The sequence below is a fragment of the Tupaia chinensis genome, unplaced genomic scaffold (assembly GCF_000334495.1).
Source record: "Tupaia chinensis unplaced genomic scaffold, TupChi_1.0 Scaffold147554_1, whole genome shotgun sequence".
Lineage (NCBI taxonomy): Eukaryota > Metazoa > Chordata > Mammalia > Scandentia > Tupaiidae > Tupaia > Tupaia belangeri.
This window is the reverse complement of record NW_006207406.1, coordinates 617,479-635,278: the sequence shown is the minus strand read 5'-3', so window position 1 is coordinate 635,278 and position 17,800 is coordinate 617,479. Positions and strand designations below refer to the sequence as shown.

Sequence of the window (17,800 nt, the reverse complement as noted above, 5' to 3'; positions counted from 1 at the left end):
TATATATATATATCTCGGGTGCACATGCCCTCTAACTATGATTAAAAAAATTAAAATTTGCCTCCTGTTTGACCAGGGAGTATTACTAAATTTGGAATTATTTAATGTGGTCTCCCTGAATCTTTTAAAATGTAAAGTGGTTTTACAGAGGTTGAGTCATATTTTCAAATGGAATTTCGTGAGGCCAGAATATTCAGTGACTATTTTAATAAAGACGAAGATACTTTTTAAAAAGAAAAACATGCAATATAAATTTAAGTCCCACAAGCCCAAGAAGCCACTCAGCCTAGGTTTGGGGACTACACATAGCGTGAGAAAGGCTAGAAACGTTCTCATCCTGACGTTTGTACCACAGAGCAGGCGTGTGTGGACATTTTCGTTGTTGTTATTTATTTTTGCCTGCTGGAGAGAGCCCTGGTTTTCTATAGTTTCTAAAGTGATTTGTTTCAAAAGCATTTGTAATGTTTCCATATCCTTGGTATAAGGCATCTTCTGAGTGAATTTAATCAAGTTCCAACTGTCTTCAGATAAATCCAACAAATATATATCAGGTATCTAATCTACTGTGTTCCAGACTCTCTATAAAAGTGAATAAGGGCCATGGTCCTTCTTCCAAAGTATTCACAGTCTGGTGAAGGCAGCAACGCAGGTGAGGGGACTGTGGGGACCTGGAACTGGAGAACAAGGCTCCCTGAGGGACTTCTGAGCTGAGACAAGAAATGGGGACACAGAACAGTGCGTCCTGGTGCCCACTGGCACAGCATGCTGCCGGACTGGAATATGCCAGGCAGGAGTAAGGCGCGGTTAGACTAGTTTAGTACCAGGTGTGCTGGTCTGTCAGGAAGGAACCTTGTCTGTCCCCTTAAGGAGCTTAGACCTACTACTGAGTAGGAAGGAGCCACGAAACAAGAAATGACTCTTGGGACTAGCGTGGTCACGTTGCCATTTTAGGAGGCTAGTTCTGTTTGTTTGTTGGCATTTTGTCTGTTTTTGTTTAAGGCTAAATAAGTTGATCTGAGCTGAGAGTTGGGGAGATTCTGGTGCCCAGAGAAGTACGTACCTTGTGAGGATAGTTTCAGATAAAAACTAGAGGATGGGATCAAGAAGGGACTCAAGTGGAGGCCAAGGTTGTCCAAGCAACACGGTGATACTGAGCCAAAACGGAAGACGGCGGGGACAGACAGAGGGGCACATCAGGAGGAAAGGCAAAGGACTTAGGATCATTTGGCTGTTGAGGGGGCAAAGTAAGATGGGGAGGAGGAGAGTCAAGGGTGACCCCCCAGGATGCCGGTAACTTCAGAGACTCACATGAAGGGTGGTTCGGTAACAGCGACAGACGAGGTGGGAGAGCGGGCAGGTGAAGGGGTAACATGATTTAGCTCACTTACTTACCAGCCTTGACTGTATGGAGAATACTGAAATTTGGGAAGGGGCTGGTTATCGTCAAATAAAAATAAAGTGCAGCTGTATGGTTAAGAGTTGTTGAACTCAATGGGAGGTGTTACCTTTCGCCACCAAAGAAGAACATGTGCCTTAGCCCAGCCGTGTCTACATTTTGGACAGATAACGCATCATTTTTTTCTAGAAGCCACTTTGGCACGTAGCTCAATTTGTCATTCGTTTTTATACACAAAGTTTTTGTTCTCCTCTGCCCCGTAGAGTGCATCCTTCACTCTGCTACAGGACCACTAGTGTCTGCTATTTGCATCTCTCCCCTGCCCATAATTACCACCCCCCACATTTTCCTGGAAACACCCAGCTGTCAGCCAGCTTACACCCAGCCACCTGGTCTCGTCTAAATAACTTTGAGCCATGAAGCTACAAAAATGAATCATAACAAAACTTATTTCAAAGCTCCTCTTTAGCTGGTGAAACCAACATCAGTCGATTATATTTAAAAATGAGAAGTACGTTTAGAAGTTAACGGATTTAATTACCTTAAAGTGCTCTGATCATACACAGTATTACACACACACACACACACACACACACACACACACACACACTCTTCCATTCTTTCAGGCAAAGCAACTTGGAATTATCCTTAATTTCTTTTTCATTCACACCCAGTACATCTAAGAATCCTGTTGCCTCTCTGGAAAATACACCCCATTCTCTTGCATGTCTCGCTCTCTCCTGGTCCTAGGCACCATCGTCGGTCTCTGATTTCTGTACCTACGTGCCAGTCACAGGTCGTCGGCAGTTTTACTCACTTGTATCTCACAGAAACCTACATGGTGCCCAGGATAGTGGCACTCCATTTATATTTGTGGACTAAGTTGATTACATGGATGAGACAATTAATAGCTTTTTTGCGGACACACCAACATTTAGAAAGCTGTTTTCATGTTAATGGAGAAACCATATTAAGAGAGCCAAACATTAACCCATGCAGCTTTTATCAGCTTCTGTTAAATGGAAACTTGGGTGTATTTTACTTTTTTAAATTGGTACTTTACTTCCATAGATATTACTGCTTATTTGTAATTTCAGTTAAAACTAGTTTTGAAATGTTGCCATCAATGATGTTTTCAGCAAAATGCTAAAAGAATATCCACATAGGAAAGGGCTATATTGGGCCGTTCTACTCTTTCATCCAGAACTATTTAAGAAATGCTAATGCTGGATCTAGAGAAACCGCAGGAAAAGTAATAGGGAAGAGCTAGTCCATTTTACTTTTTTCCCCTCTTAACATACATCTTGCTAAAAAAGAAGCATACAAGAAAATAAATGGGCATACGTTGTCCTGAATTATTTGTGTTCATTGCTACATGACTTGACTTTTTTAAAAATGACTGCCCATATATTTCTTTGTGCTAGATAAATTTGACATTTCGTACTAGTCTCCTCAGTAAATATCCATCATGTGGAAATTTCAGATGGTTTTAGTAAGTGTTAGGTCCTCCCGACTCTCTGTCCTTCCTTGCAGCATTTTTTCAGGAATATTTACTCCTTACTGATTTTTCTGTTGCTTAGTTGTTCTGTCATCAGTGAAGGGTCTCCTCCCCTTCCTATTCCTCCACCACCCCCCCCAGCTTTGTTCTGCACATCTGGACTGATCTGAGAGGCCTCTCTCTCTCTCTCTCTATCTCTCTCTCTCTAAACTCAAAAGGTTAGGCATAAAGTCATAACTGCAACTCTAATTTGAGAAATAGGACTTGTGGCTTTCAGGTTAAGGTTTCTATTTTCTGTTCTGACTCTAGATTGTTTATTCCGCTCCTAAACTATGGAACCTGAACAGTGCATGCAAATACATTTCTCTAGCTAACTGTATTTTCTAGACTGTTAGGAAATCACAGGCTCAAGAGTCCAGAAAGAATTTGAGAAAACCAGAGAGTTCTAATGCCTAAGTGTTCGCAGGAAGCTTTCTCTGTATCTAAGCTAAAATACGCTGTCTACTTGTAGTTACACAGTAGATAAATAATGTTACGAGACAGGCTGGCCTTCTGAGATATGCTGGAGGAATGGTGGAGGTGGGTTCTGGGGTCATACAAATGGGGAACTGCTATTCAGTGTGAAAGGACTTATAGAGAAAGCCATTTTGCCTAACCTGGCATTCCCTAAATTAATTTGAGGATAGAACCCCTTTCCCACTTAAGGGAACCTTTCACACGCTTTGGAAATGCCAGATGGAAAGAACACAGACATTTCAGCTAAAGTCCTACACAGGCATTAACCAAGATCTTCATTCAGCAAATATGTATTGAGTGACTAGTTTGTGTCAAGTACGATTCAAGTTGCTAGCGATGTATTCAGAGAACAGGACAGGCAGAAGCCTCTGTCCTTGCAGAGCTCAGAGTCTAGTGAGGGAGAAAGACAGTAAGTGTAATATGCAGCTATTGCAAGGTACTCAATGTTTTAAGCCGCCATGAAGCAGGGTAAGAGGGTTGGGTGTGTAGGAATACGGTTTTAGGGACCAGTAGTTGGCATAATGACTATGTGGCTAGACTCCCACGTAGGCGACCATGGTTTGAGTCCCAGACCCGGTGGTTTAAACTCGCGCCGGGCTCATGTGCGTGCGTGCCCAAGATCCCGAGAGGAGAATGGAGGAGAAGGGATTGTGGCGTGGCCATCCCCGCTGGGGAGTGATTTCTCACTTTCTGTCTCTCTGTCTCTGTCTTTCTGGCGAGCGCACGCGCCCTATAGCAAAAACCTCTCCAAAAAAAAAAAAAGGAATGCAGTTTTAAATACAGCCGCAACCATGATCAGTTGCCTGAGATCCTTTCCCTCTAGTCTGTAAAATAAAGAATTAAACTGTTGGGTCGTCAGAAAAGTCATGATTCATTTTTGCATAGAAAAACATAGAAAAATACGTCATGACTTTCCAGTGACCCAGGCGATCATCTTGACCACCTGGGGCTTCCTTCCCAGCCTTATGGGTCTGCTCTAAGACCAAGATTTTTCTTCCAAGCCCTAGTCCTGCTAGTTCTTGAGTGTGTCATTGAGTAGTTATAGTCACCATAGCAGAAAGATGAGATATTAATAGTCATAGAATGGCTGCCCAAGAAGAGCTCTTAAATTTAACTCATTTGTAATATCCACAGGAGAACTAAACATTTAAATAAGGGGGGGGGGGGAATCTTCCTAGTTTTATTTTTAATTTTAGTGTGCACCTTAATCCGATGTCGAGGGAAAAGCATTTGACTGAAGAGCCGGAAGCCTCTGCAGTAAGGTACGGAAGGCTCCCATGCAATGTTAGCACTCGTGGTCCGGGAAGCTGCAGCTGGAGCACCGCACTTCTGCCCAGATCCTCCTGTAAGTAGGAGGTCCGGGACTTGATGCTGAACGACCTTTCAGACAGCGTTCCATTGCCACATGCCTGAGCTTGCATCTCAGAATAATTAGAAGTTTTGAGTCACACATCTTGGTCTATAGTGTTTATGTTAATTATAAATGTCTGAAAGTTTCTTAAAACTTTTCCTTTGTAGCTTTTTATCGAAGACAGGCTGGAGTTTGGGGAAAGGGTTGTGGATTGTGGTCCTAAGCCTTTGATTTTTCAGTCTCTCATTTTTTGAATGTTTAAAAACTATGTTTCCAGTTGCCTGGACTTAGTGGCTTTTATATTCTTCATCTCGAAAAAAAAAAAAAAGAAAAAGAAAACTGTTTGGAACTGCAGTCTTTTAATACTTTTTAAATAATATTTCATTCTTAAAGCACTTAGGTACAATTTTCAAGTAGATCATGGGTTCCTAAATACAAAGATATTCCCACTGACCTATAGGAAAAGCTTAAAATACTATCATTAAAGTTAAGATGTTCCCATCTTATAAAGGAATGTTCTTCTCAGATTATTTCTTAATTAGATCTTAGAATTTATTTTCCATGGTGGTTAGCCTAGTATTCACAAATTAACCCCAAGCCCACCAGTAACAGTATATTTTCACTCCTCTTTTCCTGTATTCTGCAAATTCAATGTATATTTTTTAAAAAAAATGCTTTATAAGCACTTTGGAAGAAAGGAACAAAATTTGACTATCTGGACAAATTTGAGAAAGAGTAATGAGTGTGTCCACAAGTTTCTCTGAAGCTCTAGCATCTCAAATGGCTCTAGATTAGATGAGGTTGCAGACCCTCCCTACCTATGGTCTCAGCCCCATAGGCTCTGGTCCACTTGAGGTCCTCCTAGGTTGGTTCTGAAGCCCCCTCACTCCATTCTGCCCCAATTGTCTTACACAAGACAATTGCTCTTTTCATTAAGTGATCTGCTTTCTGCTCATTGACTCAGACTGTTATACAGACTTACCAGCTATCAACAAAAGTGCTACTTTGTATACCCATTTCATTCTGAAAAGTGTACTTGGAGCCTCACTGCTCACAGCAAACTGCTTGGCATGCTTGGCTGAGGCCACTTGGGAGAGCTGGGTTTGATTTCCAGCCCTCTTCCCTCCCCCCACCCCCCAAAAGACTGGTGCAGTGGCACAAATCTGTAGTCTCAGCTGCAGGGAAGCTGAGGCAAGAGGATCAATATAAAGCAAGATCTTGTCTAACACGCCACACACACACACACACACACACACACACACACACACACACACACTTGGCTATTAAGACTGATGGACTTTGTATCTAATCTGTAACATCTTCAGGAAGTTAAACCCACAGAGCATGCAATTTAAGCTTTTGACACTTTAAAGATATAAAAATAGCCTGGCAACAGCTTGCTCTCTAAGAGCCTGAGGTTAGGGCATACCATACCATGTACATTGCTTCTAGTCTGAAAACCATGACAAAGGCAGTGTCACCCAAGGCCCCATGTTACCTCATTTGGTAATCTCCCACATCTACCTCAGCTCTGCAGCTGGAAGAAGTACCCTCAAGTGCATCAAGAGCCAGTCTCTAGTCCCAAAGTGAGCACTGTGTGCTCAGATGCCTCTCCTCCTCCCATCCACACACTGCTCGCCCACACGCACACACTCAGGGCTACAGGTGAGCTGGGGAGATGGCGCGGTCCGGCTGTCAGGCTCCCTTCTCCCACAGGGCAAGGGCAGATGTGTGCCGGCTGCAGCTGAGAATCCCATTAGAGCGTGCAGCTGGGCCCTAGAATAAGGTGGAAAAATCAGTCCAGATAAGAACTGCTGCTTATTTTTCCTGAAGCTGAAAATTACCATTTTTTGGTTTGTCTGTTGTGCCAACAAGAGTTTTAGAGTTTAATAAAGAAACAGAATTCTCAGTTTGTTACCCTACAAAGATTTACTTTTTTTTAGCCTCAAATGATCTTTTCTCATTGAGAGTTTGTTCATAGTAAGTTTTCTCTTTCAGACCTTGGTTTTGTTTTCTTTTGTTCTTTTTTTTTTATTGATATCTAGAATAGGTGTCCTTCCCCCCCAAAAAAGTTAATGATTAGGAGAAGTTGCAGAAATTAATCTGCTGTAGAAATGTCATTGTCTCTTTGTCTCCATGATTAAATATTCTCTAAGTATGGCTCAGGTGCACTATTACTTGCTTTTCAGTCTCTTCTGATCAAAAGTTATAAAGCTAGAATAAGCATTTCCAATGAGTTAAAGTGGTTCTTTTCACTTGACATAAAACAGGTGCTTTTATTATTTTAAGATTCCATTTTGTTCTGACTTCTCTTTGGCAAGGCTGATCTGCACCTATTTCTGATCCAGAATGTCTCCCCTTCGATCCTCCTGACATTCATACCCGGGAATTCTTCATCACAGGGGCTGTCCTGTGTACTGTGGTGTATGTGGCAGCATCTCTGCCCTCCACCTTGATGCCAACAGCACCTCTCAGACCACATGTCCCCTGGGAGGCAAACTTGCCTCACGTTGAGAGTTGCCATTCCACACTGTATATAGCATGAGCTGCAAGACACGTCAGTGGTTATATAACATGGGAGAAATAGAAGCTTTTTTAAAACTTTCATTTCTTTTATATCTGATTTTCTTTTTCGTATTCTGATCATGAACATATTTTAAAGTATCTGTAGCTGAGAGCCAGCAGGTGGCATAATGATTACGTCACTGTACTCCCACGTAGTCGACCATGGTTCAAGTCCTAGACCCAGTGGCTTAGCTAGGCATGTGTGCATGCATGCCCAAAATCCTAAGAGGAGAATGGAGGAGAAGGGATTGCGGTGTGGCCATCCCCCTCCCTGGGGGGCAGGGTGATTTCTTGCTTTCTGTCTCTCTGTCTCTCTGCCTCTTTGGCAAGTGCACATGCCCTATAGCAAGAAAAATCTCTTAGAAAAAAAATAAAAACCACTGTAGCTTTTTTCCTATTCAAGAGGTTTTTTTTTGAGGTTTTGTTTGGTTTTTGCTATGGAGCACATGTGTTTGCCAGAGAGAGAAGAAAAGGAAAGTGAGAAACCACCACCCCACCCCACCCCAGGGGGAATGGCCACACCACAGTCCCTTCTCCTCCATTTTCCTCTCCTTTTGGGCATACACACACACACACACACACACACACACACCTAGTGTGATTTTCAAACCACAAGGTCCAGGACTTGAACCACACAATTGATCATGTTAGATACAGCTGCCTTAATCGCCACACCACTGCTGGCCATCCTATTCAAGACACTTTCAAAGAATGGGAAGTCTTTTGTGTCCACCTCCAGGCCAGAGCCTGATGCTCTGAGGGGTATACACACTAATTCATTCACACCAGGTATTTTTGCTATCTAACTCTCCAAATTCAGGCAAGACACTAATTGCATGTGTGTATGTTTTTTAAAATGAGATTTTCAAAACATACAGAAAGTTGTTTCTTTCACCTTAGAAAGTAAAATGTGGGCTGGCTCCATAGCCTAGTGATTGAGGAAGTCAGATCCCACATGGCTGACTCTTGTTCAAATCCCAGCCCCAGAAACATGCAGAATATGCTGGGCATTTGTGCACATGTGTGTCCAAAATCCCAACAGGATGGAGAAATGGAGAAGGAATTGCAGTGGACCACCTCCCATTGGGCGGTGCTTTTTTCTTTCTCTTTCTCTCTGTCTCTGTCTCTCACTAGCAACCACACACATGCCCTGGCAATTAAAAAAGTAAGGAATGCCTGCCATTTGAATATATAATATGTTACTGAAATTTGGAGGATAAGACAAAGAAAATCTATATTTAATTAATATGAATAGGTGTGTCAAGAACGTCCTTGTAATGCTCTGTTTAGTAGACTCCAGTCATTCCAAGTTTTCAATAAAAGAATATTGCATATTTGCAGAATTTGAGTAGACTAGTCAATGTTGAAAACAAGGGGAAAAAAATGTATGATTCTACTTTTTTTTTTTTTTTGGAAAGGTTTTTGCAATAGAGCACATGTGCTCGCCAGAAAGACAGAGACAGAGGGACAGAAAGTGAGAAACAACTCCCCCTAGCGGGGGATAGCCACGCCGCAATCCCTTCTCCATTCTCCTCTTGGGATCTTGGGCATGCACACATATGCACCCGGCATGAGTTTAAACCACTGGGTCTGTGACTCAAACCGTGGTCGACTACCTGGGAGTCCAGTGATATGGCCATGTGTCAACTGCTGGTTCCTGATTCTACTTTTTTAAAAGACTATTTAGAATCTTCCAACTGGAATGGTATTTCATACTGTGATGGGTCAAGTATCGTTGTATTCCCAAAGCTGACCTGCACAGGTAGGAACTCCTTGGGCCTAAACTGAAGCTAGAGCCAGGGATGGAGCTGAGACCTTAGGCACTACAAAAGCTTCCCCATCCACATTCTACAGCTGTAGATGGAGGGCTAGAGGGAGACGGATGGAAGTTAAGTGAGTACTGGCTGGAGGGAGGGTTCATTCAGCTGCCCACATCTCTCATACCTGTCTACCTCCTGTCTGAGGACTTAGGGAGGCTTTAGCGCACCTCCTTCATCTGTCAGCAGAACCCCGCTGTTCTCAGAACACAAAGGCAGCCCTCAGTGATGCTGTTACGCCAGCACACGCAGATGAACGGTGTGTTCTCGTGTCTGCACAAGTGTCCCTTTGCCTCCTGTCCCCCCACCAGTGCGTGTGTGTGTGTGTGTGTGTGTGTGTGTGTGTACCAGGTGTTGAGTTTGCACACCCGATAAGATAGCCCGACAGGTACTTACAGAGTAAGTTAAGTCTCGTTCACAAAGTGATAACATTTTAGAACTGGCAAAACTGGGGGAATTAAAGAGTAACTTTAGAGCCCCCAATAGCTCACATACAGAGTAGATGATAAATGTAGAAACCTGTCATTCTAGAAATTAGTACTGGTTTAAAATAGGGAGTTGAAGATAGTTTAAATGAAGCATTATCAAATACTTGTTGTAGGGAACCAGCAGTTAGCGTAATGGCTATGTCGCAGGACTCCCACGTAGTCGACCGCGGTTCGCGTCCCGGACCCGGTGGCTTAAACTCATGCTGGGCGCATGTGCGTGTGTGCCCAAGATCCCAAGAGGAGAATGGAGGAGAAGGGATTGTGGCGTGACCATCCCCCCTGGGGGGTGATTTCTCGCTTTCTGTCTCTATGTCTCTCTCTGTCTGTCTGGCGAGCGCACGCACCCTATAGCGAAAAACCTCTCAAAAAAAAAAAAATACTTGGTGTTTTGGGTGAATCATGACTTTTCAAGCTCAACACGCATCTTCTGAATTTCCTCTCAAAAGATGTTTTCCTTTGTCTTGTTTCTTCTCCTTGTTCATTCAGTACTTCAACAGGTATTTATGACATATTGGTTGCCATGTGCCAGACACTGCAAATGACATGTCTTCATACTTTCTTTGCCTTTTTCTGGGAGAGGAGAGGGGGGTTGTTATGGTAGCTGTAATTCTTCCTGTAGGTGAAGGTTCGAGTGTGAGATTGAGCAGTCAGAGGTTGCTAGGGGCCCTGCATGGCAGTGGAAAGGCAGGAGTCTTACAGCCTGTGCCGGTAGCACATGCATGAACGTGTTCTGTGCGCACACGCATACACGTGCGCACACGCGTACACGTGCGCACACACACGACACCCTGTTAGATCTGGGTCTTCATTTTGTAACAGCGGAAAGGACATAGTCAGGGAAGAAGACAGAGCATAAACACATTCCCCCCCTCCCTGCTTGTTCACTAGATTACTAAGTTTCTGTGTGTTTGGTACTAGGGGGTAAGAAATTATATTTTATATCCTTGCCAACAAATCCTTTTTAAAATTATCACCTAACACTACAGCACCCCTCACAGACATTAGGGGGAAAAAAAAAAGATTTTAGGCCCAGGGAAGAGTGGAGCAGTTGAACACCAGTGAGATTATAACTTGTTCGTGCATATTTTTTGCACTCCTACCATGTCCCAGGAAATCTGACTGATGCGAGGCCTCAGTCACCTAAAGCAGCCCTGTCCTGTCATTTGCGGAACTTCCCATCTACTAGAGAAGCCTTGAGCAAGACGGGAGACAATACCCCTGCCTGTTCCACAGTGTCGCCTGGGGCTCGGCCGGGGAGTGGCCTGCAGAGCCATCTCTGTAGGCCTGCTGACCCTGTTCTATAAAAACACGATGGGTGAGGGAATCTCAGGGCAGGGAGAAACACCCAGCTGCATTTGTCTGGATATAACTCTCATTAACCTTGTGCTGCTAGTTACTCTCCTCCAGAAGTACTGCTCAAAGGATGAGAGGAAATGTGGTTTTATTAAGACAGTGAAAGATTGGGATATGGATGTATCTCAGAGACCATTTCAACATCTAAAAGCTATTCGACAGGGATCCTGTCAGCCAAAGATGAAATGTGTGTAGCTCAAAGGAGGAGGAGCTTTTTAGCAAGTTTACAAACAGCTCTTCCATGTGAACTATAATCATTTGCTAGTTCAACAGGAAGACTGTTCCTCTTATGAACTAATTATTGAGCACAAACGATTACTGACACACAAGAGCAGCCATGGAAATTAGAATGCGATGACTTACAGGCACGCTCGCCAGACTCCTGGAAGTATCTGGTCTTCTAGATGCTGTAAAGATACATATTAAGAAGGTTGAGTGCAAAGTGATTGTCACTTGAAAAACCATCTTCTTTGGCAAATTTATAATTTGAGGTGTTTCTCTCTTCTCCCCCCCAACCCACCTTTTAGCTTGTCAAAATTCCAAAAAACGATCCCCTCAATGAAGTGCATAACTTTAACTTCTATTTGTCCAATGTGGGCAAGGACAACCCTCAGGGCAGCTTTGATTGCATCCAGCAAACATTCTCCAGGTAAGTGCTCTTCCAGGTATGCTGAAGGGAAAGTCATTTTTATATAAGGGGTTTTTAAAAATTAAACCATAAAATCCATAGTAGTCATTCCATAGGTATTTATTGAATTCAATCACAAATGTCATTTATTTGAAAAATACAAGAGAGGTGTTCAAAATGTTTGTAGAAAATATATACTATGAAATAGCTGTCCATGGATTTTTAAATGAAAATATACTCATACTCTAATCCCTTTTTCTATAAACTTTTTGAAGTTCCCTCATATTTCGCACTTACTGTGTCCTAGATATTATATTTGTCACTGGGATATTATAGCAAAAATTCTAAGATCCTTGCCTTTGAGGGGCTTTTAAGGGATAGTCAATATTTTAGTACAAAATATGGGGTTTTTAAAGTTTAAAACAATGTTTCAGTATTTTTTTATTTTTTATTGAATTTAGAGTGTCCCTGATGCATATTCCAGGGTAGTGTCGCCTGGGGCTCGGCCGGGGAGTGGCCTGCAGAGCCATCTCTGTAGGCCTGCTGACCCTGTTCTATAAAAACACGATGGGTGAGGGAATCTCAGGGCAGGGAGAAACACCCAGCTGCATTTGTCTGGATATAACTCTCATTAACCTTGTGCTGCTAGTTACTCTCCTCCAGAAGTACTGCTCAAAGGATGAGAGGAAATGTGGTTTTATTAAGACAGTGAAAGATTGGGATATGGATGTATCTCAGAGACCATTTCAACATCTAAAAGCTATTCGACAGGGATCCTGTCAGCCAAAGATGAAATGTGTGTAGCTCAAAGGAGGAGGAGCTTTTTAGCAAGTTTACAAACAGCTCTTCCATGTGAACTATAATCATTTGCTAGTTCAACAGGAAGACTGTTCCTCTTATGAACTAATTATTGAGCACAAACGATTACTGACACACAAGAGCAGCCATGGAAATTAGAATGCGATGACTTACAGGCACGCTCGCCAGACTCCTGGAAGTATCTGGTCTTCTAGATGCTGTAAAGATACATATTAAGAAGGTTGAGTGCAAAGTGATTGTCACTTGAAAAACCATCTTCTTTGGCAAATTTATAATTTGAGGTGTTTCTCTCTTCTCCCCCCCAACCCACCTTTTAGCTTGTCAAAATTCCAAAAAACGATCCCCTCAATGAAGTGCATAACTTTAACTTCTATTTGTCCAATGTGGGCAAGGACAACCCTCAGGGCAGCTTTGATTGCATCCAGCAAACATTCTCCAGGTAAGTGCTCTTCCAGGTATGCTGAAGGGAAAGTCATTTTTATATAAGGGGTTTTTAAAAATTAAACCATAAAATCCATAGTAGTCATTCCATAGGTATTTATTGAATTCAATCACAAATGTCATTTATTTGAAAAATACAAGAGAGGTGTTCAAAATGTTCATAGAAAATATATACTATGAAATAGCTGTCCATGGATTTTTAAATGAAAATATACTCATACTCTAATCCCTTTTTTCTATAAACTTTTTGAAGTTCCCTCATATTTCGCACTTACTGTGTCCTAGATATTATATTTGTCACTGGGATATTATAGCAAAAATTCTAAGATCCTTGCCTTTGAGGGGCTTTTAAGGAATAGTCAATATTTTAGTACAAAATATGGGGTTCTTAAAGTTTAAAACAATGTTTCAGTATTTTTTTATTTTTTATTGAATTTAGAGTGTCCCTGATGCATATTCCAGGGTAAAGGCGGGGGGCGGGGGGGGGGGCAGGAAGAGATACACATTTTATATGTCCTCTTTTTTCTTTTTTGGTTCAAGCCTTTTTTCAAGGTTTATTTTAGAAATCTTTATTCTGCAGCAGCATGGAAGCCAGAAGCCAATCCCAGTATAGCAGTTACTTTCTCTGTTTTTCAAATAAGTAAATAAATAAAGAAGGAGGGAGGAAGACAAGACTGCACACCCACACCCAGGGTACCATGGAGCCCTTATCTTCTTAGGTCCTCTGGAAACAATAAGCCTCTTGTCTCTCTCTGCTTTGCTTACTTGTTTATGATTAAAGAATGGGCCCTTGAGCAAGGGTAGCTGTTCTCTGGCCCCTGGATAGAAACAGAGATGGAGGGGGACTAGCAGTTAGCGTAATGGCTATGTCGCTAGACTCCCATGTAGTCAACCGCAGTTCGCATCCCGGACCCGGTGGCTTAAAACTCACACCGGGCACTTGTGCGTGCGTGCCCAAGATCCCGAGAGGAGAATGGAAGAGAAGGGATTGCGGCGTGACCATCCCCCCTGGGGGGTGATTTCTCACTTTCTATCTTTCTGTCTCTGTCTGTCTGGCGAGCACACACGCCCTATAGCAAAAACCTCTAAAAAAAAAAAAAAACCAGTGATGGAGGACTCTGTCCTTCCTTAGCATGTATGGTTTTGACGTTGGGCCAGACTACCTCAAGCCAGTCCATCCCTATTGCTGTCCATGCAGTATTTGAAATTGTGTAAGCACTTCCCAGGTATGGGGAAAGCAGAAGAAAACTGGGTTGCATGTGAGCACAGCAGGCACAGATGCAAATAAGACAGTTCAGTTTGTTGAAACAGTTCCCAATTTCTCTTCTTGTTTGTTTTACCTTTATCTGTCATTTTCTCTGAACATATATTAATTTTGCTTTCTGAAAATTGCCCACCTCCAAACTTACCTTTTTCTTTTCTTTCTTTCTTTTTTTTTTTTTTTGCAAATGGCATGCATAATAGATTATGAGGACTTTTCTGCACTGTCTGCAGCAGTAGCCACTAGTCACACATGCAATTTACATTTCAACTGGTCAAAACTGAATAAAATGTAAAATTAGTTGTTCAGGCACACTCACCACATTTTACTGTCTGTACAGTAGCCACTATGTGCAAAAAGGTTTAAGGTTACTAGCAAAACTATACACCATGCAGCAAAAGAACAGAAGCAATTAATGTGAGAAAATTGGGACAAATGCATTAGTATCTCGTCAGTGTGAGTCAAGGTGCTTTATAAAATTATGTGGTGTGTTTATAATCTGAAATTTGTTGCTACCAGGCTTTCAGTTCTGTTTGGCGTGCAAATTTGTATGTCCTTTATCTGGCTCCACCTTTTCTTTTACTTATCTTCTTTTTTTTTTTTTTTTTTTTTTATTTCTATAGCCAGAGGACATGTGAATTTGCCACAGAGATAGAAAACAGAGCACCCCAGTGGGTCACAGTCATGCTGCAGTCTTTTTTCCCCCACCCCATCAGAACTTAGGGCACACAAGCACAAATGCCCAATGGGTTTTTCAAACTGGCAAGGCCAGGATTTGAACCATGGTTAGCCACGAGGGACCTGGCACTCTGTGCACAGGACTTAACCACTGCACTACTGGGGCAGCCCTGGCTCCACCTTTCCTATTCAATTTCACTTTTATTTTTCCCATGGTTGGTCCTCCTCTAATTGTGCAAGTTCCTCAAGGGGAGGAGTTTTTTTATAAGCCCTTGTTGCTGTCTCGCAATGCTGACTGAGCCAGAATACGATTTCAGTAGATGTGTGTTCAACAAGTACAGATTAACTAGCTTTCTTTCATACTATCTTTTTAAACCTCCTTGCACCTCACTTACTTCTGATATAAAATGGCAGAAATGCCATAGTCATAATTACCTTTTATGGGTGAGCCGGTGGCGTGGTGATTAAGACAGTTGGATTCCATATGGTGAATCATGGTCCATGAACTGGACCCTGCAGCTTGAAAAACACACCAGGCATGTATGCGTATCTGCCCAAAATCCTAAGAGGAAAATGGAGGAGAAGGAACTATGGTGTGACCAACCCCAGGGGGTACTTTCTCACTTTCTCTCTCTTTCTATCTCTCTGTCTTTTTCTGAGTGCATACTCTCTATAGCAATTTTTTAAAAGAATAATAATAAAGAAAAGAAAAAAGGAAAAGAAAAATTGCCTTTTGTGGCCCAGCCACAGTAACTCACATGGGTTGACTCTGCTATTCAGCAGGCTACAGTCACATGGGTGACCCAGGTTGGATTTCCATTCCACCCTAAAAGCTCTGCGTGGTGGTCTGCATCTGTGATCTCTGCACTCAGGAGGATGAGGTGGAAGGATTGTGAACTCAGAGCCCATGTGCATAGCAGTGATGTTCTAAGACAGTGTTAAAATACCTTTCAAAAATTCCTTCAATCTACCCATTCATAGACTTAATGAAAACATATAGTTTGGGACATACAGTGTATAGTACCACACACTGAAGTGTGGCTAGTGAAAGAGCAAAGGAACACTTAGACACATGTGTCCAAGTATTTGCATTTTTAAGAGACTCAGTTGAAAAGAAATGAGTCAAAAATTCAAGAGTACCTTCTTGCCCATAGGGTTTTCACCTGAAGATCTGTTTCTTGACTGGGTGGTGTAGGCAGTAACTTCATCATGAGTGGCAGCATGTAAAATATTTAGTAAATAATAGGGAGATATGTTACAGTGCAGACTTCCTGCCACCAGACCCGCACTCAACTGCAGTTGTTTTCTCCGAATTTTAGCCCCTCTATCCCACTTCCCCTGAGGGTTCCCTCCTTGCCCTCTTCTCCTCTCCTCTCTTCCACTGGGTTTTTTTCTGCATTCAAACTTGCTCAAGATTTTCTCATTAAAAATAAATAAATAAATAAAAACAAGAATACACTCACTGCCTCCAGGCCCCACGACTCCACTGAAATGCTCGCCAGGGTCTGGTCCTCCTCGCCCATGAGTGCAGTGGGTGCTTATTAGTTCCGCCTTGTTCTGCACACGCCGTGCTGCCACATGTCATGCTGTTGACCACTCTGTGCCGCCCAAACTTTTTATTCCAGTGGCTTCCAGACACAGTACTCTCCTGGTCTCCCTCCTAACCTCTTTGGCTATAGCTTTTCCATCTTAGGTGATAATCTTTCTTCCTGTTGGTTAAATATCAGTGTTCACAAGTGGTTCCTTTCCAAGACCCCTTTTGTCCGTATTTTTCAAAGTCACCATCCCCAGCACTGAATTCCTTTTCTCTCTCCCAAGCTCTACTCCTAATCTGTCCTTTGTTTTATATTCAGCGTTTCACTAAACCGTGTCCTCATATGTCTGGTAAGCTGGCGTGATCTTTAACTTCTCTCCCTCCTCTTGTAGCTAGCTGATCACTAGCTGAATCCTGTCGGTTCTCTTCCTCACTGTCTCTGGAATCCGTTCGTCATTGTGCATTCTTATTGCCCTATTCAATCACCTCCTGTCTGGAAAATCCTCAGTAGCTTCTTATCTGGTCTCCCAGTTCCACTCTTGCATCCCCCTTCCTCCTACTCTGTTCTTCATCCAGAATGATTTCACTGCAGGACAGATGAGACATTTTCTCTCCCCTATTTACTGGTCTCTGTTATTTTGGGCTGAAGTCCAAAATCTATTACTTCCAAAGTAAGTACTTCTCATTCCGTCTTCAGCCTCATTCCTAATTGTCCTTCCAGCTCTCTTGGGCCAATCTGAAAACCCTCTCCTTACTCTCCCTGAGCCTGCACAGGTTCATCATCCCCCTAGAATATCTTCATCCTTCCTCCCCCTTGGCCGGCCATCTTTCTGGATGAGCCCAGGTGTCACTTCTAAGAAGTCCCGGTGAGGTGCCCTTCCTGGAGATCTCCTGTCCCCAGTACTTGTCACGCTGTGTAGTCATGTCCAGTTTTTCCATCCCCATCACCCATTAGAGAGCTCCTGTCTAAGAGGGACCATGTCTATCGTTTTCCATTTCAAGCCCCTTTGCCCCTCGCATTACCTGGCATGCAACCCCTGCCTAGTAAATATCTATGAGATGAGTGAGCTGGTTTTTAAAAGGCTTTTGTGAGACAGTTACAAACATTTATAAACTTTTTTTTATTAAGCTTTATTTTTACTGTTGTAGCAAAATCTTTTTTATAACTTACCTAGTCCAGCTTGTTTTAAGACTATAGTAATATCTTTTAAGAACATTGTGTAGGACCAGCTCATGGCACAGTGCTTAAGGCAGGTAGATCCTGCATGGCCAACAGAGCCATCCAAGTCCTGGGCCTGGTGGACTGAAGTCTGTGCTGGGCACATGTATGTGCACGCCCAAATGCTGAGAGGAGAATGGAGGAGAAGGGATTGCAGTGTGGCCATCTCTCCTAGGGAGTGCCTTCCCACTTTCTCCCCTCCCTCCCTCCCTCCCCCTCTCTCCTTCCCTCCCTCT

The 17,800-nt window shown here is 42.7% G+C and overlaps 1 protein-coding gene across 1 annotated transcript in view; it reads left to right on the top strand.

Moving 5' to 3' along the window:
• Positions 1 to 17,800, top strand: part of ELL2 (elongation factor for RNA polymerase II 2) — a 111,397-nt gene that overhangs the window by 43,125 nt on the left and 50,472 nt on the right. The window contains exon 3 of the mRNA XM_006169874.2: positions 11,512 to 11,633. Within this exon, the coding sequence (XP_006169936.1) occupies positions 11,512 to 11,633 (122 nt within the window). The remainder of the gene's footprint in view (positions 1 to 11,511; positions 11,634 to 17,800) is intronic.